At 39.7% G+C, this 16,967-nt stretch overlaps 1 protein-coding gene and 1 long non-coding RNA gene across 5 annotated transcripts in view; one reads left to right on the top strand and one right to left on the bottom strand.

Moving 5' to 3' along the window:
• LOC310710323 overlaps positions 1-16,967 on the top strand; it is a 34,176-nt gene that overhangs the window by 10,987 nt on the left and 6,222 nt on the right. The window lies entirely within an intron of this gene.
• The window catches only part of HEATR5A (HEAT repeat containing 5A), a 58,809-nt gene continuing 50,125 nt past the window's right edge, over positions 8,284-16,967 (bottom strand). For all 4 annotated transcript variants that reach the window (XM_083505642.1, XM_083505641.1, XM_083505643.1 and 1 more), the window contains 5 exons: positions 14,891-15,163; positions 14,497-14,721; positions 13,257-13,408; positions 11,753-11,966; positions 8,284-9,162 (listed from right to left, as the gene is read on the bottom strand). In XM_083505642.1, the coding sequence (XP_083361768.1) occupies positions 8,864-9,162; positions 11,753-11,966; positions 13,257-13,408; positions 14,497-14,721; positions 14,891-15,163 (1,163 nt within the window). In that variant the 3' untranslated portion in view covers positions 8,284-8,863. The remainder of the gene's footprint in view (positions 9,163-11,752; positions 11,967-13,256; positions 13,409-14,496; positions 14,722-14,890; positions 15,164-16,967) is intronic.

Here is a 16,967-nt window from a genome sequence, read left to right as displayed (position 1 = left end):
TGTACTTGTTAATATATTAATATTATATTTCACGATATTAAATACATTTCTGTTTACAAAACTGTCTTGACATTGTTTCTCTTCTCAAAACCTAAGGAGTTCAACAAAAATGAAGGCTTAATTATTCAACTTCTGGCACTTTTGGTACTGTATCTGGAAAGTTAAATCAAATACTTCCCTTTAAAATAAATTAAGGAATTATCTCCTTATCTTTATTGCCTCCCTGTGGACCAGCTATATCACTACAAGAAGAAAACAAAGTGGAAAATGTAGTGCAGGAATATCCCATAAGGTATTCAGTGCAACAAACTTACTTTGTCACCTGTTGAACCAATGGCCTGCCTTTGAAGTTCATGGGTTCAGACTAAATTGGGTACATGGTGAAAGACTCATGTGATGTTCTCACCACATGTCTCACTTCCAGTGCAATGACATTTTGCCATACCACTGCCCACCCACTTAATCATGTGGAACCTGACACATAACCTTCCACTTATGCTCAGCCCAGGCTGGGCTCATTCAAATCTACATAATCCCCACACTGAATGCTGAATTTTTTTTGTGGGGAGTTTTTTTTTTAAAAGTTCACAAATTCTTCAAAAAATGTGAAGAACTGGATTTAAGATTTTAGAAATGAGGAACAAAATTTGGAGATTTGTCCATCCCTAGCCATAGGCCTATGCCCCGAGTCCTGACAAGAAGTACATTGACAGTTCTACAAACCATTGTTTATTACAGTACTTTATGTCTTCCCAGGAAGTCGTACGTATTACTGTGATGTCTGGGCGCTTCCTTATTCTTTATAATCAACTTATATCTGGCCTATTTCATGCATCTTAAAATCAATTGTTTTCATGTCTCTGTATCAAAGAAGGCATTAGATTATAGCAGAGACAGGCAAGATTGAGGCTTGTTGGATCTAGTTTATTTTTGTTTTGTTCTTTTACTCAAAGTCCAGTATCCTCAATCTCCAGTTACAAAATCCAGTACACAGCCATGTTCAGCTCTTGGGGGTACCATTTCCAAATATAAAAGCTTTCTGTTGTCATCATCCTCACTACCAGCAAAGCAGAGCAGAAAATTAATATTCTACATTTTGCTATTTCAATAAGCCTGAATCACAGATGGAGATTTTAGAAAAATGAAGAGATTTGTGTCAAGTGGATTACTACCAGCATGTGTTATTACGTCAACTAGTAAAGAAAGTAACTGATTTGCTGGAAGCAAAATGACAATTAAGAATGCATAAAAACAAAGAAAGCACAGTATTTGAAAGACATTTTTCATTCCTGGACTTTTAGGGGCTCAAGCTTGGTTCTTCCATAAAGTTCTAATAATGAACACCAAATGTAATTTATCACACTATTCAATATAATATACACAATTTTTGTTCCCTCTCTTTTAAGTAGGTGCAGAGGTCAAGTAGGCATTTGGAGAATTACGTTGAAAACATATGTTGCATGTGAAATCTCAAGTTCAGAGTTAGATATCAACCTCAGGGCATATCCTAACACGTTTATAGGTGTTTGTGTGAAAACCTATGGAAGGATTGGGTGAGATTTTGTTTTTTGTGGTTTTTTTGAATAATATTTATTGAAAAAAGACTTTTTTAAAATTACAAAGAGGAAAAAAAAAAACAAAATTCCAGAGGGAAAAAAGTACAAAGACAAGAAAAAAGAAAAATAAACCATCATTTTCAAATTCTCCACTTTCATTACCTTCTTTCCATGACCTCCTTCTCCTCCCATCTCTTGTATCTTGATTAATAATTGTCCCAGCAAATCCTTTCCATAATTCATAATATTCTGTCATTACATTACCTTACTCTATTTTCATCTTATCTTATATAAAAACCTTAAAACTTAAAATTTAAATCTTATTTTTACCAGCTTCTCATAACCCTTTGGGTGAGATTTTGAACCTGAAATGCCAGACTCGGGTCACATTTGCAGATATCTTTGTAACACAGATTAAAACACATAAAACATGTTCATGACCAGCCTGGCATTTACCAGCAGCACTGAAGAGAGGGACAACTCTGACATTATCACCCCAGTTCTGCATTCTGGGGAGTAGCTAAGAAGTGTTAATGATTTTATGATGGTAATGCCTCTTCTTCTGAATATTCGCACTTGCCTTCCAATGCTATAGCTCCCCTGCCCATCACCACTGAGATCCCACCCATAATTCCCTTATTCTGAATAGGATTTCCCTTAAAAAAGGGGGAAAGTTGCCAACTATGATCCCACCCCCACCCATACTACTTCCCTTCCTCCCAGGCACATGACTCAAAGGTGCTCAAGGGCCAGGTCATAATGGTTTTGATGATATTCCACAGTTACAACCAGATGTTATTTTCACTTCAGTAGGGAGATTCGCCCTGTTAAGAACCTCAGCTACCTTACCTTCTAATAAGGTACAGATGCTCTAGATAACGCTCCCCCACCTCCCACCCCAAAAGCCACCTCAGTAGATACCCAGCAACAAACCACAATTCAGCCCCTACTGTAGGGCCTACATATATAAAACACAAAGTGGAAAAATCTAGCAGCATTAAGTTGTTATATTGTCATTTCAAAGTGCATCTGTAAAGCACCATTCACGCCCCATTTGGCACAAGCATATACTTAACGTATTTTATGTGCTTTGTTTTTTTCTTATCTTCTCTACTGGTAATTGACTGGAATTATATATACAGTATATATACCATGCACATACTTTTTAATTTCCATAGTTCATCAGCAGTATACCAAAGGTGCAAATCAATTGCATATATTTTTCTTTGGGGGGGGGAGGGGGGAAGGCAGGGGAGATTAAGATCTGAGCAGTCCCTGCCTCCTTAACTAAAAGCTTCTTTCAGCTGGGAATATTCGTCATCTTCAAACTCCTCAAATCCTGTGTGGAAATATGCTTAGCACAAGCACTCTCTTAACCAATTGGCATGGGAGACATTTACATATTGAATGAGACCATACTATGTCTGGCATTTATCACTTCAATCTGCTTCCTGCATCCGTGCTGGTGTTAAATGATTAGAGCTAATAGCACAGAGGCATTATCAGAGATGCACTGGCATAATTTAAGAGGAACAGATGGGAGGTCTGGTGTTTCTCAGGAGGTCCGGGCAGCTCCCTCTCAAACATGCAGCTTTTCACAGGATGCCAAAATGTTCTTGCTGTGCTTTAGCTAATTTTGGAGAAAAACAGTTAAAAAAAAACCTAGCTCAATTTAGCTTTAGGTAGTAAACTGACTGATAGGTGTTCATAAATAAAGATAAATGCAAAGAACTAAACATTTTGCTATTAAAAAGAATTTTAAGGGCCAGACAGAAGAGAAAATGAGAGAAGTGGAGCAAACGAATGTGCTAGTTTCCCTGCAGTAAAAAGTAATGGTGACTTTTTGAGTTGGTTGTTAACTGCAGTACTAAATCTTCCCGTCTCAGTCAGGCTGAAAGTGTTACGTCGTACAGTTACAACAGTCTTTTATAGTTCTGTTATTGGTAAAGTAGGCGGTCTTAAAACATGTCGTTTAATCTATTAAAGAAATTATTCCACTTCAGCTCTAATTTGCTGCTGTTAATAGTCATGTGCACTCACATTTTTGGTGCAAGCAAATCAAAAGCAGTGAAAAAGAATTGGGACTACAATGGCCTAAATTTTTAAAATATACTTGTATGAGTGGCCAAAGAAGAAAACAACTTGCAAAATGAAACAAACCACACACATACAACTAGTTAACTAAATAAATAGAAGAAAACCCACGACTCAAATCCCACCAGGATTATACTTTTAGCATCAAGAATTAAGTTTAGGCATACGGTAAGTCTTAAAACGTTGATCGGAAAGAAGAAAATGGTACCTTGCTTTGGGAGTCAAGAAATACACAAATTTCTACAACCACTGAAATAAACTGAAAGGAAACCCTTTTTTGTAACCTGTAATTAAATAAATATTTAATTGGACTTTAAAAATGTAAAATTTCATTCCACTGCTAATATATTTACTGCATAGAAATTCTCCCCCCCCCCCCATATGTGAAAACTAATGCAGATCCCACACGTTCTAAATATAACAATGAATTGTTTCTTATAATTATGTCTCTTGATAACTGAATCAACATCCTGTAGTTAACATCTATGGCAACTCATTAGGAGGGATGAGCAAGCACAGCAAAATAAAGGCAGGAAGTTGCTTTTTAACTTCAGTGGTTACATAAAAAGTGCAAGTTGTTTATACTTGACTTTATGCGGCACTTAATCTTTAAGAGGTAGCATGGCAGTTTTCTAAATTCCCTGGAACTGAAATGGTATCTTCTTCCTAAATGCATTCAGTATAATTACCGGTACCTATACCCTAGAACCAGCTTAACTAAATCAGTTTCCTGTCTTCTCCTGTAGGCTCACATAAATTTACAAAATATGAGTGAAAACTACTTGTAATAAAGATTCTGGACAGATAAAACACTTCTTCATGTAGCACATAGTTATAAGCTACAGGACTTGCTCCCACAGGAGGCAGTGATAGAGAACAACTTGGATGGCTTTAAAAGTCACAATGGTTTTGTTCTACACCCTCTGTCAGAATCATAGAATTGTAAAGTTGGAAGGAACCTCTAGGGTCATCTAGTCCAACCCCCTGCAATGCAGGAATATTTTGCCCAACGTGGGGCTCAAATCCACAACCCTGCGATTAAGTGTCTCATGCTCTGCTTCTGAATAGCAGTTGCTCGAAATTGCAAGTTGCACTCCTATCATTGCGAGTTTCTCACAGGCATCTGGTTGGCTATTGTGAGGAACAAAATACGAGATTAGATGTGCCATTGGCCTGATTCAGTGGGTTTTTCTCGTGTTAATATACTTTTGCTCCACTTTAATGATTGAAAAGAGGCTTTCATCTTCTGGGTATTTCTTATGCAAAAAAGAATGTTCTGCGTGTAGATCCCATTTCAGGATTTTGCCATTCAGCGTTTTCTGAGCTGCCTCTGCAGTTCCTGCTCTTGGACAGAGACTACAAATGAGACTAGCAGCTACGACTGCACAAGTCATGATGTGGGAGAGGAGTTCTAAATCATTTTTTTATTATGACATACATGCCTCAAATAATTTCTTATCAATCCTTAATTCTCCTGTAATATGTTGCACTGCTTCCAAAAACAAAGTGTATCATCTGTGAACATCAATTGGATATAGGGATCTGGTGGTTTCTTGTGTATGTTGAGATGGACTGTGCCCTTTGGATCTTGAAAACCTATGCCAGAAGAATATGACAGGTCTTCAAAAGGTGGTGGTGGTGAGGAGATAATGGATGGTGTTAAACAAGTTAAGCAACTTTATTAAAGAAATAAAGGTAAAGGTAAAGGGATCTCTGGGGTTGCGGCACTCATCTCGCTTTATTGGCCAAGGGAGCCGGTGTATAGCTTCCGGGTCATATGACTAAACCAGCATGATTAAACCGCTTCTGGCGAACCAGAGCAGCACATGGAAACACCGTTTACCTTCCCGCTGGAGCGGTACCTATTTATCTACTTGCACTTCGTGCTTTCGAACTGCTAGGTTGTCAGGAGCAGGGACCAAGTAATGGGAGCTCACCCCGTCGCGGGGATTCGAACTGCCAACCTTCTGATCAGCAAGTCCTAGGCTATGTGGTTTAACCCACAGCGCCACCCGCATCTTATTAAAGAAATACCTGTTGATAAATCCATCAGAGGGAGACAGGCGGACACCCTGAGACCTCTGCTTCTTCTGGACTATCTCCCTCCCACAGTACAGACCCATCAAAAACCTGTAGGAAGGACCAAGACCGGCAGGTGAAGACCTCAAGGTGCCTGCTCCAGCTGGTCTGGTTTTGTTTTAAAAACAGGGTTTTTAGTGCAGCCATGGCGTTTTATGAACATTGAGAGCTGCTTTGAGAACACTAGAAAAGAGGGGTACCAATCTGTAAACGAATGAAATATCCATGTTTAGGTATACTATACTAACTCTGAACTACAGGTGCTGAGAACAGTTGTTCCCTTTATGCTCTACTTGTAAAAGACTGCTGTCTAGTATAGCCACTTGTTACAAGTTCACAGTTACACCACCAATAGCCACGATTGACTGATTTCAAAGCCTTCAGAAAGTTCTACCAAGATGTTGAAAATATGGTACACTTATATTGAAGAACACTTCCTTATTAACATTTTAATTCTAAATAAAGCACACTTATCCACACTTCGCTTTCCTCCGCTCTTTCCAGGCACAGTCCGCAATTTAAAGCTCTGTGTCTGAGCACCCTGTTGTTGTTTTTTCTCCTTTCCCTGTGGAAACCTGCTCTTTAGGAGCAAACTTCAATGGAAAACACGGATTGATGTTTGCTCCGATTCAGCTTTAAAGAGTGGGTTTTCGTGGGGAAAGCCTGGGGTTTTTATTTATTTATTTATTTATTTATTAAAAAAGCTTTGGCACAGAGCATTAAAAGATTCTGCATGGAAAGAACAGGGCAAACGTTAACTGTGGATAAGCCTATAGAGAAGCTGAATGCCAGGGTATCCCAAATGTGGGAAGGAACAGAAGTAATAGTTTAAGAGACCAACTTGTTTAAAAATGTACTTAAGACAAGGGTTGTAGTTTAAAAAAAATTAAAATCAGGTTTTATTAATAAAATAGCAAGCACACCAATTTAAGTGAAGAAAATTAGCTTTATGTAAATTAGAAAAATGACTTGTTAGAATTTTGTTCAAATGGTCAATTCTGTACAATTTACAATTTTATATACAAAATGTATAGCAAAATACAGTACACATTCCTGAGTCTCAGTTCTATGGATGATATTTTTTATTTTCTACTGATTATTAGATGGAAATACTGTAATTATCCTAGCATTTGGTTTATTTCAGATAATACTGGCACAAAAAGGCAATGGTTGCCAATACAATTCTTAAAACAATTAAAAGCTCACGCTATTAGTATAGACTTCTATACTAAAATACAATCCACTGCTAAGATGTAACGTTTTGTTTATTTCAATGACTCATTTGCAACTGAATACAATACAAGCCCACTTTAACAAATCTCCCTTTGATTCCTATGCATCTGAGTCGATACATCAAATTAGCCCATGGGGAGATCATCAAATGATCATGATAGAGAATGCAGAGAAACTGTGCATCAGAGCAGTTTTCATATTCTGAACAAAATATGAAAGCTTTAACCACCTCTTTAGCATGATAAATTTAAGAAGATATTTCCTGCCTAGGTGGGATTTTGTGGGTAGTATAAGGTATGTTCAATCATAAGTATATGTGCTTAACTTTGGAAATGTAAATCCTTCAGATAATAAGTGGAGCTTCATTACAGTCATGAGAACTTAAAGTCCCCAATAGTACTTCATGTGTGGATTTAAGATACTCGAAAGTAATTTTACACACTTTTATGGACTATTATTATTTTATTTTTATTTATTAAATTTGTATGTCGCCCTCCATTCGAAGATCCCAAGGCAGTTCACAAGAGACCAAGAGAACATCCAATACTTTTTCTTAATGATGTCGTTTGCTAAATTAGCAGCTGGAACATGTTACAGCATTGCAAGGAATTTATGAATTAAAATTACAATTCAACTGTGATTGCAGTATTAGTATTTTTAACAACTACTGCGGCTTAGTGTTGAATAGTATCCCAGATTTATGTATCTGAGCCTAGTCAAACGATATTCCAAACCTGGAGCCTTGGTGGCAACAGCTGCCCCCTGAATTAACACTCCACCTTGAGCTAACCACATTTTTGTGCCATTAATCCTAGTGCAAGATATAAATTTTCCTGTTTATGGTCAAAGATGCACATTTACCATACTCCATGGGAGCTAAATGTGAACACGTACAGTGGTGCCCCGCAAGACGAATGCCTCGCAAGACGCAAAACTCGCTAGACGAAAGGGTTTTCCATTTTGGAGGTGCTTCGCAAAACAAATCTCCTATGGGCTTGCTTCGCAAGACGACAATGTCTTGCGAGTTCCTGCTGGTTTTTTCCCCTCCCCCCCTTTTCTAAGCCACTAAGCCGCTTATCAGCTGATCCGATCAGCAGATAAGCAGCTAAAAGCCGCTAAAAGCGCTAATAGCGCTAATCCGTCAATGGGCTTGCTTTGCAAGACGAAAAAACCGCTAGACGAAGAGAATCACAGAACGGATTCTTTTCGTCTTGCGAGGCACCACTGTACTCAGTAATTCATTAGTATTTTTGCTGAAGCAGCTCTCAATGCTTAACCTGCAAACTGCTTTTAAAAAATGACAAGTGGTTTGTTTTTTTAAAAAGTGTTGATAGTTCCACACTGGGAACTGATAACCAAAGTAATAATGATAATAAAAAGCAAAACAGGGGGGCACGGATGGTTCTGTTACATTGTGCATTGACAAATCAGACATGATTTCCTTTGATGTATTTGTGCTAATATCAAAGTGTGAAATAAATAAGCATGTCAAGGTTCCTACATATTCTAATAAAATCTTCATTAGGTTAGAATGCTGCAGAGTACTGAGAGAGAACTTAAAGAAGCTAGTAGCATGGTAAAAAAAAATGATATAAAGTCTGCACCCTGATTGAGCAAGAGAAACCCTCTTCTGGACTGGGAACTGTGAATGCACAGCCTATGGGTTTCTCATGTCCATATACAGCAGTAATGGCTGTGAATGTAGTTCCTACTACTGACTGACTCAGTAGGTAGGCAGGCACATGCATGCACATCTCTGGAATTGGGTTATAATGTGCTGATTTTCAAAGTTTAGCAGAATGAAATTCAAATAAAAACCGCACTTCATTATAAGGACAGCTAGAAATGACAAGGGACAGTTTGCCATCTTTGATCAAAGTGCTTCGGATTTCAAACGTTATTCACAGAAAGTTGGTCTTTAGCTGAATACTTTTCCCAGGGTTCTTGGAATGCCTAGGTGCTGCCTTGTCCTTGATGCTTTCCTGATTGCCCTTCACGGCCGATTCAAGCCTCGCCTTCATTGGCGGAGAAGAAGCCATTAGTTTTTTAAAGACCAAGGAATATTGCGGACCAATCTGCATCAGGTACTGTAAAGCAAACTCATGAAGACTCCTCGCTGAACTCGTAGCTGATCCTAGGGCGTTCTCGTCCAAAAGAAAAGAAATGAGGATAGGGAGGAAGCAAGCCACTAGCTGAGTTCCTGTGAAAAAATTAAAAACAAAGGATTAATGCCACTAAACATCATTTAGTTCAAAACATAAAAGCAAACCCCACTAAACCCAGCAGGATTTACTTTTAAGTAACCATGCAGTGGATTGCACTATTAAAATCATTATTGCAACTAGTTATTGAGGGCTTTCCCCCCCTATGAGTGCCCTTCCTGGGGCCAATCTCAATGTGGGAGCATGGGTGGGTTTTGAATTTAAGCCTTCAGAAGGGGTTAACTAGTGGCTTTACTGTGACAGAAGAGCCTTTACGTCTCCCTGCCTGTAGCAAGTACCCTTCCAGCTGCTTGCCACCTGACCTCCCCACCTTTCCTTAGTGGCACTCTGAGGCCAAATATCTGGAATCAAGCAGAGAATTCCTCCAAAGAGTATTTATATACAAAGAGATTGCCGACTACGGAAAAAGGTAAATGCAAAGTTATTAATGGCATTTTAAAACCCAAGTGATACAATAAAATGTATTTTTGACTTTGGCTATAGTCTACAGGCTACTAAACCTAGCATATGTGATTTACACTGACATTTCGCTGACTGGGCGATTTACCTCCTCTTTCATTGTACTGTGCCACTATTTGGTTTGCTTTGTTATTGGTTAGTTTTGTGCTTTTTCATTTTCATAACTGTTCTTGTTTTAACTGTGACATTTTGCAGCCCTTAAGTTGCAAATAATAAATAAAATACAGATAATAATCATGTCACAGACTTTTAATGGAACTGAGCTGGTTAAAAACACAACAGCAAAAACGGATAATTCTAAGTTAGCCCCATCTATTCCTAATTGTTTTCCTCTGCAAAAGGGAAGGCCATTGTTAATTAGCTGATATATTAACAGTGGCAACACAAAGTTTAAAAAAGCACACTTTTAATTAGGCTTAATGAATGTGTGCATTTCTCTCTACTAAACAATATCGGCAGGGAGTTCAGCAGTCATGGAACATACTGTCAGTCGTTTTGGAGTCCTAGATGTGACATTCAGGTTGCTAGATAGGAAGCTGGAATCCAGAATGTCCCAAGTTAAACAAAAACATTTTAAGCAGGCACCAAAATGAGTACTGTACAGCGAAGGCAACTACCTGAGGTCAATCAGGTAGTTTAAGCTTTAAAGGTTTTCTAGTCTCTGTGTCTGCACTGAGGGTTAATTAGACCCAAATGTGCATTTCTCTCTACTAAACGAGTAAATCTCGCATCTTGAAGAAGTCACATAATATTCTGAGAGATCCCACCCACCCTGCTCACAACTTCTTTGAACTATTGCCTTCGGGCAGAAGATATAGGACAATGAAAACACGAACCACACGCCTTCTGAATAGTTTCTATCCAAGAGCTCTGATTGCACTAAATAATGATCTCAGGGCCAGTTGCAAGGTTTAGTAAGCAGGGAGTAGGAAGGAATGAGATAGGTTTTAGGTTATGTTATGCCTTTATTCTGGATTATGTTATGTTTTACAGATTATGTCTAAATAGGATGAGAGTGTCGGAGATACGTGCAAATGTATATGTGAACCCGGTCTTTGGGTGGGTGTTTGATTTTCGTTGTTGTGTATACTGTGTATATACGGACAATGACAATAAATTTATCTAATCAGCAGGGAGTTCCAAGGCTGCCATGCTAAAAGATCAGTTTATTACAAGGGCAGAACAAATATGTTGCGCCACTCGTAACTGTGCCATTTCCACAGACTGAAGCAATTGAGTGGGATCATATTTAGTGATTGACTGCTCTTCTACCACGCCCTTTCTCCTTAAAACCTAATATAATTGTCACAAATTTAAAATTACCCAGGGAAGAGTAACACAATGTGGCTGACAATAAACTTTTTCTGTTAAAATGAGCCCCCAACTACCACAGATCTAGACGCGACATTCAGGTTGCTAGATAGGAAGCTGGAATCCAGAATGTCCAAGATAGTTCTCCAAAACGCTATCCGTTCCAGGCACAGGGCAAACTAGACAGGAAAAGCTGAGGGGTTTCACCAAATGAACAAGGTGGTGGTGTCAGGAGGAGGAATTTGGATTTGTTAGACTCTGGGTCATGTTTTGGGGGCAAGCTGGGTCTATATAAAAGGGAAGGGCCTCACATGAACAGCAATGGAGCCACACCACTCCTTGCTCTTGACATAAAAAAAGTGACTCAGCAGCTTTTAAACTGGGGGAAACAGATAGCTGGAGAACATCCATTTTGGAATGAACTATGAGGAGAAGGATGAAAATGTTTCTGATCATCCAAGTGGGGACAGGGTAGATCAAAGCACTGAGTGTACAGTAGGACAGACTAGCCGATATGACACAGCAAATCACCAGTTTGGCAGCATCTGCTTAAGGTGCACATTCTCTACATAGCATATTGTGTTCAGAAGGTTTTTCCAACACTGCATGCATTTGATAGAATAGTAATAATTTAAAGAATACTTTTAGAAGTAGTCTCCAAGTGATGAAATGTTAACAGATTAGCACTGTCATGAGTCCTTAATATGTTGTCACAACTGAAATGCATTAACAGAGACATATTTTAATTAGCAACTGATTCCAGGTGTCAGTCTATTTTGCCCTACAAAAGACACTTACGATGTTCCTCCTCAGCGAGAGCTATAACAGCAGCCACAACTTTTATCCCTTCCTGAATAACCTGAAGTTCAGCAGAATTCTCAGGCTTGACTTTCTCCGTTTCCTGCAGTTTGCAAACAATTGATGATGCCAGTGAATGAATGTAAGGATATGAGATAGTTCGATTTGGATACTGGAAAATAGTAAGGAGAAGCTGGTAGCATTTAAGTTGCACCTAAAAAGAAAAAGGAAAATTCCAAGTTAAAACACAAAAATGTAGTATTAGAGAGCACTGCTGAACTGCATGTGGGGGGATGCCCTGTGCATCAGTACATTTATCAGAAGCAGAAGACTGCACCAATGTCAGTAGCAAGATCTGCTTTCAGATACGGCAGGAAAAGACCAGACAGAGTAAATTAGGCGTATTAATGCAGGTGTGTTGCCAGATACCAGCATATATGAGTACACTGTCTTTCCCCCCTCTTTCTGGTAGCTGTAAGCTGTTCTATGTGCAGTGATCCTGAACTTAAAAGGTAAAGGGACCCCTTGACCATTAGGTCCAGTCGTGGCCGACTCTGGGGATGCGGCACTCATCTCGCTTTATTGGCCGAGGGAGCCGGCGTACAGCTTCTGGGTCATGTGGCCAGCATGACTAAGCCGCTTCTGGCAAACCAGAGCAGCACACGGAAATGCTGTTCACCTTCCCACCGGAGCGGTACCTATTTATCTACTTGCACTTTGACATGCTTTCGAACTGCTAGGTTGGCAGGAGCAGGGACCAAACAACGGGAGCTCACCCCGTCAAGGGGATTCGAACCGGCAACCTTCTGATCGGCAAGTCCTAGGTTCAGTGGTTTAACCCACAGTGCCACCCGCGTCCCTGAACTTAAAAGGTAAAGGTAAAGGGACCCCTGACCATTAGGTCCAGTTGTGGCCAACTCTGGGGTTGTGTTAAGGACTCCATATTGCCCAAATCAAAATAGAAGTGCTGAGATCTGTACAAAAAACAACAATCCTTCAGTATCAAACAGAAGGAAGCACACTTTTTAGCTTTTCCACAAGATGTACTATATACTATATATGCATCACAGGTGAAAAGACCCTTTCCCCTGTGGCCATTCACTTTACTTCAGATGGTGGAGGCAGCTGCCTTTCAGTGCAAGACAAAGATCTGCCTTCATCATGGGCTGAGAGATTTCCTACTATTTAGCCCTACTCTTGCCTCAGTGATAATCAGTGGGCTCTGCTGCCTAGTAGGCTGGGGCTGAATGTGGACACCAGGGAAGACTAAGGATGAGGGCAGGAAATTTCACCAGAATAATTCAGACTCCCTAGTGTTGCCATGTTATTACTGTTCCTGATACCAAACCTGAATGTGAACTTTTATTTTGAGAATCAAGCTGCTTTGAGGGCCTCCTAGGCTATATAGTGAGATAGAAGCATTCTAAATAAATCATTCAAGGCTGAACATAAAAACATAGCAATTGTAGAGTTCTAAACAATAAAAACAATATGCAGGACTTACAATAGGATCTTTAGATTCCATTGCTGACTGAAACTTTTCAATGCAACACTTCTGAAGGCACTCCATGGTAGCAACTTCTGGACTTGTAGACAAAATGAATATTGTGACTGCAGTCAGTAGACTACTTTCATCCAATTCTTGATGAGCACCATCTACCAATTAAAAACAATCTTAAATTTGTGTTCTGAAACTGGAGCATTTCATCAATCAAAATGCATAAATCAAGATGCTAAGATCAATTGTATCACAAATCAACAGATTTTTTAGTTAAACACAGTTGGCAGATAAACACATATTTTTAAGAATGTACATTAAATACTCTTAAGAACTTTTACTCAGCATGAACTATTGCTGCAGAATGTTTGAGCCCTCCTCTTCTGTCAGATTTTTCCCCCAGTGAATTGTATGCATTTGCTTTTTATTAAAAAGCTACAATATAGAGCAAGGGCGGATAACTTTTCAGAACGTTTTTAGTCATCTACAATTAAGGATATGCCATGGATGAGACCTCTGCCTAAGCTCATGGAAAGTTGTTGGCTAGCCCAAATAGGTTGGATAATGGGCCGGACAGGTCATCTGTTTTAACACAACTTCATATACGTTACTACTGCTACTACTACCATGTATCTTTCCAGAGCTGAGCCTTACTCAGGTGTGCTCTGGGAAGCCTCAACTCTGATTAAGTCATTCTTCCAGGGAAGTCCATTGGGAGAAAAAGAAGGAAAGGTGTGAACAACGAGTGGCATCCAAAGGCTTTTGAAAAAAAGAGAAGAAAAGTGAGTAGAAGGCAGGAACAGAAGGTGCTCGGCTCTAAAAAGATGTACAACATCAAAACGGTAGAGAAAGCAAAGACAGGTATGGAAGAAGGGTCTGACAAGGGGAAGAAATGTGTGTAAGCCAAGTTCTGCCCAAAGTGCAGTGGGGTTGAGAAAGCAAAGTAGGGACTGTGGGTAAAGGAGGCGGCAAGGTCTAAGAAGCAGCAGATCACCATCAGGGGAGAAGAAGCCCCTATCTTCTTCAGCAACCCAACTGCCACATACCAGTTACCAGAAACTTGTTCAGATGCCAGACTTCGTTTTTTGTACTCAGACAGTTCTAGTACTAGACAGAATGCTGCATTCTACTTACTAGGAGTGACTCACTGGTGTGGTGTTTATGATATTTAATTGTTGGCATACCTCATCCCCCACTCTTATACTGTCTTGAGTTATATACCAAACACCTTCCTCAGCCTTAATACCTTGATCCCAAAAGTTAAGAATAGTGACCAAAGCACTGCGGAGCATTTCATTCCAAGCAGTCCGACTCTTCTCTGCCCGGGCCATGGGAGAAGACAGCACTCCTTTAAGAGCTTGTAACGATGAAGCAACAGTCAAAGGCAACTGGCCTGTGGGTAATTTCACAGCAGTTTCTCTGAGGACTCCAATAATCAGGTACAAGATAGTAGGAAGAACGGCAATGCTTCCTGTAGGATATGAGAAGGGGGTGATGAAAATATCATGGTTAAGAAGAAATAGCTGCCAGTGCACATTAAACAAAGGAGAAACATTGAGCTTGCATTCCTAGAATGGGAGGATCGCTCCCTACACTGCCTCTTTCTTCCTCTCAAATGAAACATCTTGGGAGCATCCTACCTTCTGGTGAGCAGACTGCAGGAACATCAGAGAGGATTCCTAATGCCACCGATACTAGTCTGCTTCCATTCTCCGATAACAACTGAGGCTTTCCAGATGTAATTCCAGGGCTGCCCGTTATCTTAGGGTTCAGCTGAGGCAACTGCCTTACGAGAATGCACACACACATCTCCAGGGTTGCAAAGACTAAGGACTTTCCAGGTATCAGTCCTCCCGTGTCTTTGCCTTCTCCAAATTCCGGCAAGGTTTCCTTCTCTTCAGCTCCGTCATCAACTAAAATGGAAGGACAGAGATAGAGAGGAGTGAGGCCTTGTCAGCATATAAGCACCTGGGCTGAGAGGTCTCCACTTGATCTGCTTACCAGGCTGAGTTCAATGTGTTCATATATAAAGCTCTTAACAACTTGGAGAGCAGTTTACCTACAAGATCGTCTTACTCCATATGTGCCAATGCAACTGCTTCAATCGGCAGAACTGGCCCTTTTACATGTGGCACATAATACCTGCACCACATCTGAAAGATCTTGATCTTTTAGTGTGGCAGCACCAGGACTATGGAAGTCCCTGCCTATTGATATCAGGCAGGCACCTGTATCGTATTCCTTTTGGCACCTGCTGAAGGCATTTTTATTTAGCCCCAGCACCTGCGGCTTCTTTATTTATATAAATATTTTTGTATATTGCTTTCCCATCATGAGTGGTTTCCATACAACAAAACCTTATTAAACAATCACCATCAAAATACAATTAAAACACCAATAATAAAACCTCAAGCACACGTTTTTCTCCTAAACACCAGTAATGAGTCCTGTCAGAACTAACAGCATTGAGATTATATACCTCACGTGCAACTCCAGAGGAAACTGGACACATTTATCAATGTCAGTCCCATATAAGTAATAATAATAATTTTATTATTTATACCCTGCTCATATGGCTGTGTTGTCCAAGCCATGAAACAGATGTAAATGTTGTGTGCTTGTGTTATAAATTGGGTTTAACTTAGAGGGTTGCTTTTATCTGACACATTATTTTGATACTGTGAATTCTAAGATACCTGGAGTTCTTCAGAAAGTAGGCAAATAAATAGAACAGGACAGTCACTTGCACCCATGAGGGATAGAAACCTCCTGTGCTTTTACAAAGGAAGGTTCTCCCAGCAGAAACCATGCCACAGAGTTCTTTTCTAAAGCATTTAAAAGCCAATGCCACATATATTACTTATGAAAATAATGCCATCTATGTAGATGACGCTTTACAAAGAACAGGTCTGACAGGTCCCTACCTCAAGGCTCTTCCTGTCTAATAACAGACACAAAGGAAGCGAAAGAGGGAGGGAAATGGAAGCAGAGGTCAACAGGGAAAGAATCTACAATTGCTTCAGCTGTGTGCATTTGGATTTTTCCTGCTGTGGAGGCACATAATTTGCAAAACAGAACTCCATGTTAACATGTATCACAATTCCCAATTTAGCTTCACTCCTGCTATAGCTGTACTACAAATTCACAGAGTAGTTTTATTCCCAGTTTTACTGCTGTGCCATAGCATGAGGATTCAATACATAAGAAGAACACTTGTGTAAGCACACCAAAGGCCCGTTTTATCCAGCAACCTTTTTGCCCACAATGGCAATCTCTCCACAGAAAACTGCTACTTAGGTGTTTGCTGCTTCCAAACCCGGAGGCAGTACATAGTCATCATGACTAGTTGTTGCTGGCAATTTTATCTACCATGAATTTGTTTAATCCCCTTTTAAAGCCATCTAAGGGGTAACAAATTCCATCATTTAGCTGCACTGTATGAACTTACTTTGCTTTGTTTGTCCCTAACGCTAGAAACTGTAATTTTGTGAGGATGGTGAGAATGTTTGATTTTCTTAACTCCCTTTCACAATTAAAATTCTTCTTGGAGAAGAAAGAAACAACAGTTAAGTTGTTTCACTTGTAGGGTATGAATGCCAACTGTTAAAACAAGCTACAGTAGTACCTCTGGTTACGAACTTAATTCATTCCAGAGGTCTGTTCTTAACCTGAAACCATTCTTAACCTGAGGTACCACTTTAGCTAATGGGGCCTCCC

This window comes from Podarcis liolepis (genome assembly GCF_965112155.1).
Source record: "Podarcis liolepis genome assembly, chromosome: 1".
NCBI lineage: Eukaryota > Metazoa > Chordata > Lepidosauria > Squamata > Lacertidae > Podarcis > Podarcis liolepis.
This window is presented reverse-complemented; position numbering and strand designations above follow the sequence as displayed.